The 18,002-nt window shown below is 43.3% G+C and overlaps 1 protein-coding gene across 3 annotated transcripts in view; it reads right to left on the bottom strand.

Annotated features, from left to right (window-relative positions):
• Positions 1–18,002, bottom strand: part of LOC310844864 (schwannomin-interacting protein 1) — a 384,519-nt gene that overhangs the window by 310,546 nt on the left and 55,971 nt on the right. For all 3 annotated transcript variants that reach the window (XM_083739577.1, XM_083739569.1, XM_083739579.1), the window contains exons 2-3: positions 7,632–7,696; positions 4,880–4,960 (exon numbers count right to left, since the gene is read on the bottom strand). In XM_083739577.1, coding sequence (XP_083595703.1) covers positions 4,880–4,960; positions 7,632–7,696 — 146 coding nt within the window. The remainder of the gene's footprint in view (positions 1–4,879; positions 4,961–7,631; positions 7,697–18,002) is intronic.

Genomic DNA, 18,002 nt, shown 5'->3' with positions numbered 1-18,002 from the left:
GTGAGCATCGCACCTCCCTCCCTAAGTCAGACAGAAGCTTCCCAGGCTTTGGTAAGGAGGCACTAGGCTTTAATACTTTAATACTCAAATTTGCCAGGAACATTTAGGGGACTATCCTTGATCCCTTACTCCACTGACCACGCACCACTGATCAACTTGTCAATTTCTATACGAAATCTAACAGACAGAATTTGGCATGTTGAGGGTTGGGGGGAAGCAAATTAGGAAGAGCAGGAACTTATTCGCTTCTCTCCTCCAACCAACCCCACCCCCCATCCTTCTTAAGCTTTACATTTAGCCAGTGGTGGTTGGTGGTAGGGAGTAGAATGGCTCACCTGGTTTCCCAACATGAGGTCAGAGGGTCAAGAGGGTTAGCGTGGTGCAGCCACAGTAGCAGAACCAAAGCAGCACTTCTGATGCTGCACCTGCATCAACCTCCCCTCCCTCTCATCTCAGTTACCAGCAGCAACCTTCGCACTGGGAAGCCAGGTAAGCAATGCTGCTCCACTCCAGCCCCACTTGTGCCCACACAAGGGTAGCCAGGAGGAAATGAGGACAGGGTTTGCACCCCTTGAAAGCTGTGCAGAAAAGGAAGTTTCAGCAACTGTAGCTTTTGCAATAAGTTACACCTGCCGATATTTCCTCTTCTGCACAGCTATTAGAGGTGCACAATGTCAGGAGTGCATGCAGGAGCCAAGCCCTGTGACTGGTAGGGCCTCGCAGGACTGGGGCCTTCCTGAGTTTGGCCTGGAAGGGCAAGGCACGGCCACACAGGTGAAGACTTGTAGCACCTGGTGGTATTTAAGACCAGTATTTCCCTCTGGCTCTTTGCCACAGCAACACACTGCCCACCTAGCTGTCCTTTGGCTTCCTGACTCCTGGTATCCTGACTCTTGGACCCTTGGCTTCCTGACTCTTGGTTTCCTGACTCTTGGCTTCCTGACCCCTGGACTGCTGACCCTGGACTGCTGATTCCTGCTTCCCGACCTCTATCCTGGTCCCGACGTACCAAGCCAGGACTCCGACTGCCTGTAACCTGGACTGTGACACACAAGTCCATTCCATATTTTGCTATCTGGTTACCCAATCCTACCCACTTACCTACACACACACACACACACACACACTGCTTTTCTAAAAAGAGTACAAAGCAACTTGATTTGTTTTAGATTAAGGGGGGGGACCCCAATACAATCTTATTTAATACATAGACATAAGCACAGGTGTATTAATGTGTTAATTAGCTCACCAATGCCAAGGTGTCTGTTATCAGCAACAATGATTTTGTGAATGGCCCCTGTTAATAATGCAATTATCACCATCTAGGCGTTATATATTTTATTTCCCTCTGACCTCAGTGCTCACAGTCCCCCCCAACATGTGAATACACAACCATAACTTGGGATAACACTTCAGACATCTGATGAATAGAATGTAGTCAATGAAAGTGTATCCCATAATAAATATGTTAGTCTTTACAGAACCACAAGACTCTTTGTTGTTTTTGCTGAAATAAACTGGCAACACAGCTACTCTGGAACCAGAGGAATATGCAACACAGACCATGGAAAATATATGCATTTGCTACATTTTGATATGCACAATCTTAAAACAGGTTTCCAATACAGTCTTTTTTTTTAAAAAAAGGGATTATTGAGAAGGTGCTCGGTTACAACTATGTGTTTGACACCAGGTGGCAGTGTAATATCAAATAAATTAGCTTTCAAATTAGAATAGTTAACTCAGATAAAATTTGCTCATTAGAAGAATGTCTGTATAAATCCCATTTGGCACCTGTATTGGGTTTGAAATTGTTTCTATGTCTGTTTATATTATTGATGCTTATATTGTTAAATTGCTTTGGGTTGTTTTGAGGGAAGAGATTCATACACAAACAAAATCCCAGACAACAACTCCTTGAGATTCTGGTCAAATCTACAATTTCTTGTGTCAATTCTTTATTTTATTTTCTATATACTTCGGAACTCTTTTTAATCCTCCTCCTCCTCCTCCTCTTTGGCATATACAGACTAAGCACCTAAGCTCTTTACTCCACAAAGGCCAATATATTTTGCATCATCCCAAGGTCTTAGTAAAAACACAACACAAAACCAAACACTATTTTTTTGTTGGGAGCCACCCAGAGTGTCTGGGGCAACCCAGTCAGATGGGCGGCATATAAATAAATTATTAGTACTAGTATTATAGGATGGAAGGAATATAACCTGTTTTCTACCTTTAGAGAATAAACCATGTGTTACTTCCATTTAGTGATGGGTGAGCTCCTTCCATTTAAACTGGAAATTTAAACTCCCATCATCCCAAGCTTAGCAGGACCAGTGAGCAGGGATGGGAACTGTAATCCAAAAACAGCTGGAGATCCAAGTTTGGGAAAGCCAGGTCTACTTGCAGGCTTCCCACAGGCATCTGGTGGACCACAGTGAGGACTAGATGCTGGACCAGATGGGGTTTTGGTCTGATCTTCTGGGGTTCTTATGCGTAAGTATTGCAGTGCACAACTATATATGCATCAACGATAAACTGATTTTTTCAGTATGGAGAAGGCACTCAGTTAAAGAGAATAAAAGTAAAGGCAGTTACATTTCTAAAATGGGATCTAGAATTTTCACATCCACACCACTAGCTTCTATCCAAACCCTACTTAAACTCTTCGTATTCTTTCATCTACCTACAATCTGCTTCACTAAAAGGCATACACTTGGTTTTAATTTGAAATCTTCATGTCCCATAAATATTCTAGTAGTATTTTAACGTTTGCTAAATTGCTTGAGCTTGAGCTTTTTGATCTGAAAGTTGGATTCAGTTTAGTAATGGAAAAGGTTACCTAGGAGAAGAAATCTTTGGCAAGTCTTACAGAGTCAAATTGAGGCTCAGACTACAGGCCAGAGGCCAGTTAAGCCAGAGTGGGGAAACTCACACACACACACCCCCAAACACACACACACTGATGTTGCTGGACTCCAGCTCCCATCATCCCTCACCATTGGCCCTGCTGGTCAGGGCTGCTGGGATTTGGAGTCCAGTAACTTCTGGAGTGTCACATGTTTCCCACTCCTGGCTTAAGCACCCATCTGTTCTCTCCCTTCCAGCTGGGAAGACGAAGACCTATTTTTTAGAGCAAAAGTTCATGAGCGGGGAAGATGCTAAATGCTCTCCGAAGGAACAAAGGAAACTGCCTTGCACCAAATCAAGCCATTGGCCCATCAAGCAGCATTGTCTACTCTTGACTAGCAGAAGCTAACCAGGGTTTTTGAGAAGTGTCTTTCCCAGCTCTACCTAAAGATGCTGAGGACTGAACCTTGAATCTGCGCATGTAAAGCCTGTGCTCTGTCCCTGAGTTATGGCTCAACCTGTGGCTTATCTGCTTCTGATTTAGCAGCTTTTTTGAGAGTTGCATCCCCAGATACAATCAATTCTGCCACCCTGAACATTGCTAATCAGTGTGCTGGAGCATCTGAGAAGGGAGGGGATGAAAACCTTTTTACCTTCCCTACCACTGCTAAAATGAAAGGGAGGGAGTGTATTCTGGGGACTGGGAGAAAAGGCTTCCGGGGGCAGATGAGAGCGTAGTCAGCCAGTAACTTATAAAACACCCAAAAAGAGGTCAAAGGAGGACACAGATTTACATCAAAATTGCATATGCTAATTTATATGTACAGCTGCAGTTAGAAATGTAGATCTGTGTGCCTGCTCATTTTGCCATTCAGGTGATAACTGTCTTCTCTGAAAAGCTGGTTATAAATACGCATCATCACAGAAGTGCCTTGCCAGGTGGGGTGGAGCTTCTATGCTAGCTTCCCAATAGATGGGTCACTGCTGCTTACCAGGAAGAGGAGAAGAAAGGGTGGCATGGCAGGGAGGTCAACACATTGGCAAGAGTGCCAGATTGTCTCCATTGGTGTGTTTGCACCACACTGACTTCCCTGATGCCTCACCTCAATCACTTGCGGCAACTGATGAGAGGTTTGCATAGTGGCTCCACCCCACCCGGGGGGCTGCTTCTGTATCCCAATTCAAAGTTCTGGTGTTGACCTATAAAGCCTTAAACAGCTCAGGACCTACCCAGAACCTGAAATCATTCTCTGAAGCCCTTCTTCATGTGCCTCCTCTACAAGAGGTCTGGAAAGTGGCAACACAAGAATGGACATTTTCTGCAATGGCTCCCCATTTGTGGTGCTTTCATTATACACATTTAGGCATGAGATGAAAGCATTTTTCTTTGGATGTTTGACGCCCTTTTAAATGTGTTGCGGGAGGGGGTGGCTGCTGGGGTTCCCCCCTTATTTTCCTTATGCACTTTGTGCAATTTTATGTTGTGAACCACACTGAGACCTATGGATGAAGGGCGGTATACAAATTTAATAAATAAAAATAAAATAAAATGACTTCAGGGCCCCTGCTCTACATTTGTATGCAACTTTTTTTATACCCTGGCCTCTTTTGCATCTGACCACCGTAGAGAAGCTTTCAGATAATGTAACATCAGCCTCTCAGCAGCCACAAAACACCTGGCATCCACCATCAATACCTATCTTCTTTTTTGTAACACGCTGACTCCCTTCCATCTTCCCTCGGAATTCATAACCAGCAAACAAAATGTACCATGCAAAACTTCCTCTGTGGCTTTTGTACTGCATTTGCACTCCACAGTAATTTTCAGTTTATATGATTTAAAGGGATCAAATATGCTCTTGTTACCTTTTCCTGTTAGATTAATCCTCACCTTACGTGTAAGGAAGAAGAATGAAGACACTTAAAAATCAAAGGCAATCAGCCAAATAAAGCATCTCCCTAGAGCTCCGGCAATGTTGCTGCATTTCTAAAGCAAACATAAAAGAGTAGACTTTATATCACTTACACTTTCACTTTGGATTCCAAGGGCTGTAAATTAATGTGATATTTCTCAATATTATTCTCCACATCCATAGCGAGCTGATGGCTGTAAAAGAGAGGTTATCCATTAAAATCTATTTCACCATGACATTTGTAAAGTCTCCAAGTACATAGATCCATTTAAAAGAGAACATGCTCCAGCTGCTTACTCTGAAATGGGTCTCCTTTGGAGAAGACACAGGGGCCGATGAGGGAAGTGTTGCTGGAGATCTTAAGGCTAGGCTGCCCTAAAATGCTGCCAAAAGCATTTACCTTTGCTTGGACTTCCTTTCTTGATGTTTCTGGTGCTGCTGGTTCTTCCAGCACCACATTCTTCAAGCTGAAAACAACCATACCTCTTCTTATGCAATTGATGTGCTTTGTGAAACTGTACAAAAATTAACCAAGGTTGGGGCCTGAAACCCAAGGTTGGTGGGCCAGATTTCTGTACCTTTCACTTCTGTGGGCCAACTTTGACAGATGGATGGGACCACCCACCTGTCAATCAGCTGCCACCATAATGACATCAGGAGATAGACACCTTTCAAACTTCAAAATCAGCTGAGTGGCACAAGAAGCACACCATAAAGGTGTGGGGCAAGTAACGGTGGTTTGTGGGAAATTGTGCAGGCCTAATGAGCCTAATGAGAGGTCCAGAAGTTTCCCACCAATGCCTTAACCCTTGCAATTATCGCTCATGCAACAGTACTTGGTAGATCAGTAGGGACACGGATGGTGCTGTGGTCTAAACCACTGGGCCTCTTGGGCTGGCTGATCAGAAGGTTGGTGGTTTGAATCTCCGCAACAGAGTGAGCTCCCGTTGCTCTGTCCCAGCTCCTGTCAACATAGCAGTTCGAAAGCATGCCAGTGCAAGTAGATAAATAGGTATTGCTGTGGCACTCACAGTGTTCTGTTGTGCCAGAAGTGGTTTAGTCATGCTGGCCACGTGACCCAGAAAGCTGTCTGTGGACAAACACCGGCTCTCTCGGCCTGAAAGTGAGATGAGCGCCGCACCCCATAGTCACCTTTGACTGGACTTAACCGTCCAGGGGTCCTCTACCTTACCTTTACCTTACTTGGTAGATCATCATCTTCATCACTTCTCTCTTTGCTCTGACCTCTCCTTTAATCCTTACTCTGGCTCCTTTTCCCAATTCCATGTAAGTTCTTCGTCCTTGCCTTCAAAACCCTTCATAGCTTTGCTTTCTCTTATTGTTCTGCTTGCATTTTGAAATACTTCCCTATGTGTGACCTTTGCTCACCAAGTTCCCACAGACGCCTGAAGATCTCCTGCTACCTCAAAAGGATTCACTCTTTCTCCTTTGTTGTTCCTCATGCTTCCCACAATGCCTCCATTATATCATTTCTATTATTTCCTTCAGGTCCCTCCTCAAAATACTTTGGCACCATCCTGCTTTGGGACTACAACTCCCATCATGCTAAGAGGACCAGTGGTCAGGGATGATGGGAATTGTAGTCCCAAAACAGCTGGAGGGCCAAGTTTGGCCATGCCTGCTCTACTTCATATATCCTACTGCGGCGCGCCCCCATCCTGCCCAATCTTTGCGAGCTTGTAGACACATTTCCCAAGAAAATAAGTACAAGGTAGTGGTTGGGCTTGAGCCCCAGATACTACCCTCTCTAAAGCACTTCAAAATACACATTTCTGAGAAGGAAAGCTGGTGATGCTCAAAGGAAACACCCACCATCCACCCCCTTCCTCAAAAAGGCCCCAAGGCAAAAAACAAACAAACTGAAACAGGCAAATCACCCCTCCCCAAACAGGCACCCCCTAAAGATGTCCCCCAAAGACTCTCCAGCCCCTGCCAGTTCCCCAAATTACCACTCAACAGCAGTGTGATTTTTGCATTCCCTATATTCTCTTTTTATTTATTTTTCAAGCAGTCCAGGCAGCTGGGCAGCAAAACATTGACTTCCAGATGCCCTGCCTTCTTGCTTTCCTTCCCAAAGAAGAATACCTCTGGGCCACATGTACATGGTATTTTAATATTTTGTTTGATGTCTTCATACACTTACGCAATCGCCCACCCACTTCCAGATCTTGAAACAAAGGAAGAGAGATAATTTCTACAAGTAAATTAAAAATTGAAAGGAAAGCAAGGGAAGAAAGTAGGGCAGCTAGAGAGGGCTATTCTTTATTTTCCTGAAAGCCTAGCCACTGCCCAAAGCTTTTTAAAAAAGAGAGAGCAAAAGATAAAGTTCATAAGGGCAAGAGGCCTCGGGGCACTATGGGAGGTGACAAAGGGTGCTGTGGTGCCTAAATGTACCTAACTGAAATAATTGCTGATTCTTCCCCCTTATTTTCTTGCCTTCATTTCCCCTCCTTTCCTGCCTTCTATTAATGTATAGGTTGTAAGAAGGATGTGTCCTCTTATACTTTATAAAAGGCGACACCTAGATGATGCTACATAAAGGATATAGAAACATGCAGATAGATGGAGACATAGATGCTCAATTTAGAATTGTATTAAAAATAAAGCAAGATGCTTAAAACTAAATGAATTCCTATCCCACTGATTTGACTAATAGCATGTTGCTTGTCTATTCAGAAGTAAGTCTTGTTGAGTTCAGTGGGGCTTCCTCCCAGGAAAATGGGTGCAGGATGACAACAAAACTTTAGATGAGCGATCTCATTAAAGCTGAACAAACCTAAAAGTCTCCATTAAAATCTACACAAGGTTTTTATGTGGTGGCAATCCAAATATGTTAGTACTTACTTTTCAAGCAAATATTTCCCATCACTAATTTGCTCCAATATATGTTGCAGCTTTTTGAGTTCTTCCTGTAGTGGGACAAAAATAAAAGATGCCAATGTATTAATTTGATTTACTCGGTATTTGTCTTGAAGCAAGACACTGCAGCTCTCAGGATAACCAAATGCCTTTACGAACCTGCAAGCAGAATGAGTGCAACAGCCACCTCTTCATATTTGATTCCCAACACCTGATATATAGAGTTATACCCCCTCTGATGCTGCAGACAATATAGGCATCACAACTAGTATCGACCCTATTTCCACGACTGTACTTTGTTTGAACTTTAATTTGTTGCAACATGTCCTGGGACCTGCTGGTAAATGGCAGGTAATGATGATGGTGATACAGACAGCAATCTCATCCTCCTTGCCTCTCATGCAATGGCTGCTAGTTCCAGCTGCAACCTTTGCTGGTGGGAGAGGAAAGCTGTAGATCTAAAAGGGATTGGACAAATTCATGGACAACAGGTCTATCTGCCTGTTAGTCATGATGGTGACCCACATACACGTCACTTGCTGGGGACGAAGAGTAAGAAAATATTATTAGTTCCATGTCCCGCTTATTGGCTTTGTGAAGGCTACCCTGTGAAGAATCAATGGACATTTGGTACAATCCAGCAGGGCTCCTCTTGTGCTCAGGTTAAGTGGATTGCCCCATCCGGTTAATATGAGATACAGCTGGAGAAAAGGGTCGCCTACATGATGCCCATTAATTGGGGTGGGGAGGGCAAAGGTGGTGCAGTGAGGCAAAGATGAGGCAGAGGAAAGGGAAGGCAAAGAAAAGCCAAGCAAAGTCTGTGGCAAAGATTATTAATAGCAGGACAAGAGTCCCCTGGCCTAACAAAAAAAGCAGAGGGATAAAACATATAAATAGGCTCTGCCCTTGATATGAAAAGCAATTACTTGTCCCTGAGAAATGCATCTTTCTGTGTGAAGGGACCTTTGCTGACATGCTTTTCATGTCAGCAAGTTCTAGACTCAGATTTAACACAATAAAAAGTTATTCAGGCAAAAACAAACAAACCACAAAAGGCTCAAAGAACCCAGATAAGACTAGAAAACAAACACATCATCTCTAACTTAATATATCTCGCCATTCTCTACTGTGTATCAATCCTGTACTAATTTAACATGAAGTGGACTTGAAGGCAATTTAAGAAGCTGAGGCATTGCTTCACATCTTCCTTTAGCTCATTAGTTTTAGAATGTAATGTAAAGACAAAGGTCAATCGGAGCTAAGTGAGGCTCAGGGTGAATTGCTTGCCAGTTTACAAGGTAAAAACCCCTCAAAGTTGACAAGGTTAAGATCATTCTAAAAACAAAAGGAGGAAATGTGCATTGTACGTTGCGCCAAAGCTGACCTGAGAATAAATCTGGGAATGAAAATAAAGTTTTGGATTTGTTGGCAAGGAGAACCATAGCTCAAACATACCTGTGTTCTGCATTCTCAAGTAAAGGGCCAGTTTAGGTTAGGGCTGAGTCAAAGGTCACCTGATACTGGAGCTACTCCTTTAATGTCTGTAAAGGTAAAGGTACCTCTGACCGTTAGGTCCAGTTGCGGACGACTCTGGGGTTGCGCGCTCATCTCGCTCTATAGGCCGAGGGAGCCAGCGTTTGTCCGCAGACAGCTTCCGGGTCATGTGGCCAGCATGACTAAGCCACTTCTGGTGAACCAGAGTAGTGCACAGAAACGCCATTTACCTTCCCGCCGGAGCAGTACCTATTTATCTACTTGCACTTTGACAAGCTTTCAAACTGCTAGGTGGGCAGAAGCTGGGACCGAACAACGGGATCTCACCCCGTTGCGTGGATTCGAACCGCTGACCTTCTGATTGGCAAGCCCTAGGCTCTGTGGTTTAGACCACAGCGCCACCCGCGCCTGTAGAAAATACTAAACATCAATGGGCTTGTTGCAGCACAAGTTGTTATTGCTGCTGATGACAGATTAATGAGTATCAGGGTGAGGGCCTTCTCAGGGCTGGCCCCCATTTGGAATTCCATTCCCAGGGGGATATTATGCCATGTTACAATTGATTTTAAAGTAAATTCTGAAGGTATTTCATTCCAGTGTGCCTTTGGTGGAAGTACCGTGCTTGAGGATTACAGGGGCTAAAGGTTTTAGCTTCATGATTTTTAGCCTAATGGTGCTGAAGACCTGGCCTCCTTCCAGTGGCTTTGCTGTGATCACCAGGAGGGAGCTTGACCAGGAATCTGAACCCACGTCGTACTCTGTCCAACATTCTATCCACTCTTGTGCTGCTCCCTGGTTAACTGAGGTTTACCAACTTTTGCCAATTTTCCTCTCCTGCCTACTCCAGTTCCACCTTCTACACTGTTCCAGAAAGTTAAGGAACCCTCTGGAAGATTGTGGGGGCAGCACAGGAGGGGATCCAAAAAAGTCCCCCCCCCAAAAAAAGTGGCTTACTTGATGACTCTGCTTGTGTGTGTTCACCATGCCAACCTTCCCACTGCTTTGCCTCTACCCTCTTCTTCCCAGTAAGGTACAGTAAGCCATCTGCTGGGAAGCTAGCAAAGCAGTTCTGCCCACCTAGTGAGCCATTTCCTCCAGCTGCAGGATATCTGCGCTGGCTCAAAAGTCATCTGTTACAGAATGAGCCTTTTCATCTGCAGAAGGCAAAGCCTGGACCCAACCCAATGAGACTGCAAAGTTACAGTGTTATGAAACTTAGTAGATGTACCTTCTACCACAAAACAAAACAAAACACAGTCTTAAGTTCCTGCTGTGGGGAAGCAGAATTTTCAGAAATTAAAAATGGACACTGCACCACAAATTTACTAATGATGCAACTTTCATTTCCCATCAACTTGGAAACACTGATCAATACTTCAACAATATATCAGGTATAAAGTAGATTTGTCAAGATGCGTTAAAAAACATCTTCCAACTTCTCATTTTCTGAACGACGCACCCCCTAACCACTTCATCAAATGGCTGAAATGTTGCAAGATGATTTTAAACACTTACCATTGCAGACCAATTTAAAAGCCATTTGAAGGAGCCCAGTCATTAAACTCATCTTCCATTTCCAGATTTCCTCAAAAATAGTTTCTCCTTTTTGACATGTGTAAAACTCAGAAAACTCCCCAAGTTTTCCTGAAAAATTACTTGCCTATAGTACTTGATTCTAAAAGATAACCTTTTTCATTTTCCAAAGCACTCCAGCGGTCAATTTTGTTTTCAGTGTATCCCAAAGCAACATAAGGTAATTTAGAATGTGGAAACAATTTACAATTGACTTTATATATAGCCAAGGGTGACAAAACCTACATGACTTACATAAATCATTTTGTGCATGTGTTTGACATCATTTTATATTAACCTAGGGGTAAAGACTTAGCAAAAAACAACAACAACCCTTTCTAAAAAATGTCTGCAACATTTTTGGGACCATTCAATCATTCGATTAAATATTATTGGCTTGTTTTTTTATGGAAAGCTGTAATAGGACAACTACAAAAGGGGCTAGTAAAATTTGCATAATTTGGAACAGCAGAAGACATAAAATCTATACTAATTTCAGTTTTGCATCATTAAACATGAAGTATTGATTATTGCTCCTTGCAACAAAATTTATGAAGCCAGCCATGTTGCTGTGTCCACATAAAGTGATTTTGATGTTTTGCCCTGAGACCTCAAGTGCCGTAAATGATGGCTCCTGGTGACAGGCTACAGCTGAGATGCTGTTGTTCCAATTCACAGCCTTAGGAGATACATCTCCTAGATTATGCCGGGAGTGACCCAGCTGCAAACTCCAACTTCAGAAAATTAAATTGGAAGCAGTCCAAACTTCTGTTGAAATACACGGTGAATTACGAGGCTTCTATAAACTTGTTATAATGTAAATGTACTGTAAAATTCAGTGCCATACCTCTTCTTCCCAACCCCGCTGTTGAGAAAGGACATTAATAGTTAAAGAAATGGGGGGTCCAAAAATGCAACCTTGCTTTTTGAAGTGCAGAAGTATTACTCATTTCTTGCTTGTGTGTATGGAGTTTGTAGATTTATATTGTTAAGGAATAATATTGTGGTGCCGTACGCAAGTGTTACTTGGGAAAGTCTATCAAGGAATGAAGTGCAGTAGGCCATGTTCTTCTCGTCTAGCTACTTCTCCCAGCTCTGCCAACATTTCTTTCACACAACTGGGGATGTCCATGTGTTTTCCTAGGCAATGTCAGAATCACACCCTCACAACTTGATCCCATTATGCTCTGGTAACCTTTGAATTTCTTAGGGGCCAAACATTCAATACCTATATATTTATAACAGGGACTCCCAAACTATGTTCTGTGGACCATCAGTGGTCCACAAGCTGCATTCTGGTGGTCTGCAGCTTCTCGTCCACATTAAATATCTATTATTAATTTCAATTCTGTTTTTATTGCTTCTTTTCTTTCTTATATTGTACATTATTGTATTTCCATGTGAATTACACGGGATTCAAATTGTACTACAACAATACAATATACAAGATAAAAAGAAGCAATTAAAACACAATGAAAAATCACAGAGCACCTGTCAATTGCTACAAAAGCAGACCCACCCAGACCTTCAGCAGTTTTCAAGTGGTATGTTGGATGGGTTTGGGGGGGGAGTGCTGGGTTTACAAAAAAAAGGAAAAATGTAAATTTTCATTAAAGTATTATTCCCGGACAATCTAGTAAAAGAACAACATAAGAAATGCATAAAATTGATCAGCATATTAGGGGCACCCAGCAGAGATTTTAAAAATAGCCACAGCACATATAATACTTAAAATGTCTGAGCAAATAAAAAGTGTTTCACCAGATGCCTGAAATGAAGGAACACTGGTGCCTGGTGAACCTTTCTGGAAGGCATTCCATGAACTAACTAACTCTCTCTCTCTCTCTCTCTCTCTCTCTCTCTCTCTCTCTCTCTCACACACACACACACACACACAGCAACACATCATCTTTCTATATACAGTGGTGCCTCGAGTTTACTTAATTCATTCCAGAGGTCCGTTCTTAACCTGAAACTGTTCTTAACCTGAAGCACCACTTTAGCTAATGGGGCCTCCTGCTGCCGCCGTGCCGCAGGAGCTCGATTTCTGTTCTCATCCTGAAGCAAAGTTCTTAACCCGAGGTAATATTTCTGGGTTAGCGGAGTCTGTAACCTGAAGCGTAGGTAACCCAAGGTACCACTGTACAAATAATAATAATAATAATAATAATAATAATAATAATAATAATAATAATAGAAACTTTCAGTTAGCCTTTTAGCCTATGCAAATGTACAAAACTGAAAACTCCAGCCAAGGGAACCTGAGGTGTAATAACACATCTAAATGTAACTTTCTTCTTATCTCAGCTTTCATCTGCTTTGTGGCTCTTACATGGTTAATTGTCCCTCTCATTTAAGGGTGAGTTGCCATGGTGATTGTTCAGCACTGAGACTGATGGACTAATGAGAGAACACAAAAAGTATTGCCTGCTTCACAGAGGCTGACAGTGTCGGTAAACTTTGTTCTTTAAACCAAAAGGCCCACACTTGGGAGAATAATGTTATCAATGGCTGTCGGTGACAATGGCTTTATATGCGTTTTGCCTCTAGGGGAGGGTTCAGTTGCACCCAGGTGCTTCTTTCGGGCTTGTCTGGTTTGTCACTGTGGAAACAAGATGCTGCACCACATGATTCAGAAGGCTCTTCTTATGACGTGGACTGTCAATTATTGTATCTTTTCCAGCAGTCCAGTGAGGCCTAATCAATTGGCATTGTGTGTCAGACATATGTAGTACATACCTTGCTTAACCTGATGGACCAGGTTAGTTTCCTCAAGAAAGCTTTAAAGAGCTTAAGACCAGTTTTCTTGAGGCATCACCCTAACACAAACATGTTGACTCAATTGCTTCAATCTGCAGAACTGGCACAGGTTACAGGTGCCAGATGATACCCATTCCACACTGATAAGAAATCAATATTTTCACATGGCAGCACCTACACTTTGGAACTCCATGCCTATTGACATCAGACAGGTGCCTTTGCTGTTTTCTTTTTTGGCACTTATTTAAGTAGGTCTATCCAGACATGTAGGGATGCGGGTGGTGCTGTGGTCTAAACCACAGAGCCTAGGGCTTGCCAATCAGAAGGTCGGCAGTTCGAATCCCCGCGACGGGGTGAGCTCCCGTTGCTTGGACCCAGCTCCTGCCCACCTAGCAGTTCGAAAGCATGTCAAAGTGCAAGTAGATAAAGAGGTACCACTCCGACGGGAAGGTAAACGGTGTTTCCGTGCGCTGCTCTGGTTCGCCAGAAGCGGCTTAGTCATGCTGGCCACATGACCCGGAAGCTGTCTGCGGACAAACATCAGCTCCCACGGCCTATAGAGCGAGATGAGCACCGCAACCCCAGAGTCGCCTGCAACTGGACCTAATGGTCAGGGGTACCTTTACCTTTATCCAGACATGTAGAAGTTGGCATGCGTTTCATTTTATTATGACCCAACTGCTCATTTTAATTAAATGCTGATTTAATTTAATAAAAATAATAATACCTATATTATTATTTTTATTGACTTATTTTTGTAAACCAGAAGTTTAATGTTTTGTAAGCCACTTAAGGGTCTGTTTCCAATCAAGCAGTATGTAAATAAATAAATAAATTATGAAACAAATAAAATTGTTTTCCTTCCCACAAGTTAACATATTGCTCTCTTAGTTTTTGAATTAATTACTCTACCAAGTGCTGAGACTAGCTGCTATTCTCATAAGGAACAGCAGTGTCCCTCTGTTTTTAGACTGTCCCCTTTTATATGAGTTAATAAACCTATTTTAGGGTATACACAAATTTTTTATCTCCAAATGTATTATTAATTGTTCCCAAAATGTTTATAGCCTCTTCACAAGACCACAAGCATTTGGAATGCTTGATGCCTGCCGGCTAACACAGATGATTGATGGTGGAAGTTTGCATCCTGTACCTCCTGCAAAAATCTATAAAAGAACAAAAATGAAGAAAGTTTTAATTTATGGCAACATCAGATTGTTTCCCTGACAGGGAAGTCATTGATTGTTCCTGTTTCTTTCTTTGAAGCTGGTCTGGGACCGTAATAAATTTTATTTCATTTTCTTTCTTTTCTTTTTCTACCATTTTAAATTATTTATTTATTTATTTATTTATGGTTACAAATATGTACATGCACTGATTTGTCTATGGAAAAATAAACAGTTTGCAGCGACCGTTCCTCCCCCAGTGCTTTTCCCAACCCATCTGCAGCAGCAATTTTTGCAGGAGGGGCAAACAAAAGGACTAGGAGAGGGATAAAGGTAAAGGTAAAGGGACCCCTGACCATTAGGTCCAGTCGTGGCCAACTCTGGGGTTGCGGTGCTCATCTCGCTTTATTGGCCGAGGGAGCCGGTGTACAGCTGTGGTCATGTGGCCAGCATGACTAAGCCGCTTCTGGAGAACCAGAGCAGCGCACAGAAACACCGTTTACCTTCCCGCCGGAGTGGTACCTATTTATCTACTTGCACTTTGTACTTTCAAACTGCTAGGTTGGCAGGAGCTGGGACCGAGCAACAGGAGATCACCCCATTGAAGGGATTCGAACCACCAACCTTCTGATCAGCAAGCCCTAGGCTCTGATCAGCAACCCACAGCGCTACCCGCATCCCTAGGAGAGGGATGGAAGGCCAATTGCTGATCCCTTGCCTCTTCAATGAATTGGTGCTTTCAAAGCTCTCCACTCTGGGGGTTTCAGCAGTAACATTCAGCTAACGTAACAATCTGTGTCCCTGTTTACACGGAGTCAAGCTGTTATGCTCATAGAGTTGTTCACGTGTAATGCTCAGAGTGTACAGTCTGTGTTCCTGTGTACACAACAGCTGAGCTGCACAAATCAACAAATGTACGCTCTTTCACACAAGCACTTGTAGAGACAGCTTGTACCTGTATTAGGTGTGAACAAGCTTTCTCTGGGTGGCAACCTGGCAGAGCTATTTGTTGTTGTTGTTGTATCATTAGAGGTGATAAGAATATACAGCCGGGCGCATTGGGGTGCTTTCATGCATGCATTTGTATTTCTAAACAACATACATCAATCAAAGACCAATGAAAGTCAGAATAGAGAAAGGTGTCATGTTGCACAGAAAATGAAGCCAAGAGCACGAGCTGGAGGGCAGGAATAATTGGAGCCTTTCAAACTGGAAAGATATAACTGCTAATTAGAACACCACTGGGATAAACATTACGCTTTGTGGATGCTTAGTGGAAATGGTTAAGTGATGGCACTGCAAGCAAGATTTCTAAATACCTACCCGATAAATGGAATACACTTACGGGAGCAGTAGCCACCAAGCAATTAACTCATACTGTTTATTGCTCTTCGTTTCATTATTCTCCGTTCTAGCAGATGCTGCAGTTCAACGTGTGCCCTACTGTATTTTATTAGGGGCTGTTCACAGGGCAATAATCAAGAGTACTGCGACCATTTCAAAAACACATCTTTAGCCCCAGCACAAGCTCTGCATTTGGGAGAGCACAGCCACCATGTGAGACAGAAGAACATCATCAGTAGTCTATTGCACATTATATGTTTCTGGGCTGGAACACTTTAGGACCACAGATGGAGGATTACATTTATGAATGTTCTCTTGAATTAGGGTGGTTTTTAAAAAAGCCCTTTCACATACAAAATTTGCCTGCCAGGGTGATGGTCCTAGGAAAGCCATCTTCCATAAATACTCAGACCCTCCAAGTGTCCCTATTTTCCAGGGACAGTCCCGGATTTACAGAAGCCGTCACAGTTTCTGATTTGACCCAGGAATGTCCCGCTTTCCTTTTGTTGTTGTTTAGTTGTTTAGTCGTGTCCAACTCTTCGTGACCCCATGGACCAGAGCACGCCAGGCACTCCTGTCTTCCACTGCCTCCCACAGTTTGGTCAAACTCATGCCGGTAGCTTCGAGAACACTGTCCAACCATCTCATCCTCTGTCGTCCCCTTCTCCTTGTGCCCTCCATCTTTCCCAACATTAGGGTCTTTTCCAGGGAGTCTCCTCTTCTCATGAAGTGGCCAAAGTATTGGAGCCTCAGCTTCAGGATCTGTCCCTCCAGTGAGCATTCAAGGCTGATTTCCTTAAGAATGAATAGGTTTGGTCTTCTTGCAGTCCATGGGACTCTCAAGAGTCCCCTCCAGCACCATAATTCAAAAGCATCAATTCTTCGGCGATCAGCCTTCTTTATGGTCCAGCTCTCACTTCCATACATCACTACTGGGAAAACAATAGCTTTAACTATATGGACCTTGCCCGCTTTCCTTTAGGATGTCCCTATTTTCATTGGAGAAATGTTGGGAGGTATGGTAGAGTTTGGATTTGATATCCCGCCTTTCACTCCCCTCCAGGAGTCTCAAAGCGGCTAATAATCTCCTTTTCCCTTCCTCCCCCACAACAAACACTCTGTGAGGTGAGTGGGGCTGAGAGACTTCAGAGAAGTGTGACTAGCCCAAGTTCACCCAGCAGCTGCATGTGGAGGAGTGGAGACACGAACCCGGTTCCCCAGATTACGTGACTACCGCTCTTAACCACTACACCACACTATAGGAACAGGGCTTTTTTTCACCTGGTACTCGGTAGAACTCGGTAGAACTCAGTTCTGGCACCCCTCAGGTGGGTGCCACTGCCATTATAATAGATCAAGGTTGGCATTCCTGCTGATTTCCAGCACCTCTCTTTCCAGAAAAATAGCACTGGGCAGGATGTCCCTATTTTCATCAGACAAATGTTGGAAGGTATGCATACTGCCTATCTATAAACAGGGTGTGTGTTCTTTTTTACAATGTAGTCTAGACGTTCTGTCATCCTTTGACTCTGGGGTGGGTGCTGTTGCACTCAGGCCCTGCTCCCAGGCTTCTCAGAGGCAACTGGTTGGCCATTGTGAGAACAAGATGGTGGTCTGGGTTGGCCTTTGGTCTGATCTAACAGGGCTTTTCCTAGGTTCTTATAGCTACTCCACAGGAACATTCCTAAGATTTAGACAGAATATGACTAGAAATCTTGGAGCTTTATAGATAGCAATTTTACTACAAATCCTTATACAGTCGTACCTTGGTTTTCGAACAGCTTAGTTCTCGAACCTTTTGGCTCCTGAAAGCCACAAACCCGAAAGTGACAGTTCTGGTTTGCGAACTATTTTTGGAAGTCGAACGTCCGACGGGGCTTCCATGGCTTCCGATTGGCCGCAGGAGCTTCATGCAGCTAATCAGAAATCATGCTTTGGTTTCTGAATGTTTTGGAAGTTGAATGGACTTCCAGAACAGATTCCGTTCAACTTCCAAGGTATGACTGTATGCCTCGGCCCA

This window comes from Podarcis gaigeae (genome assembly GCF_964106915.1).
Source record: "Podarcis gaigeae genome assembly, chromosome: 5".
Classification (NCBI taxonomy): domain Eukaryota; kingdom Metazoa; phylum Chordata; class Lepidosauria; order Squamata; family Lacertidae; genus Podarcis; species Podarcis gaigeae.
This window is presented reverse-complemented; position numbering and strand designations above follow the sequence as displayed.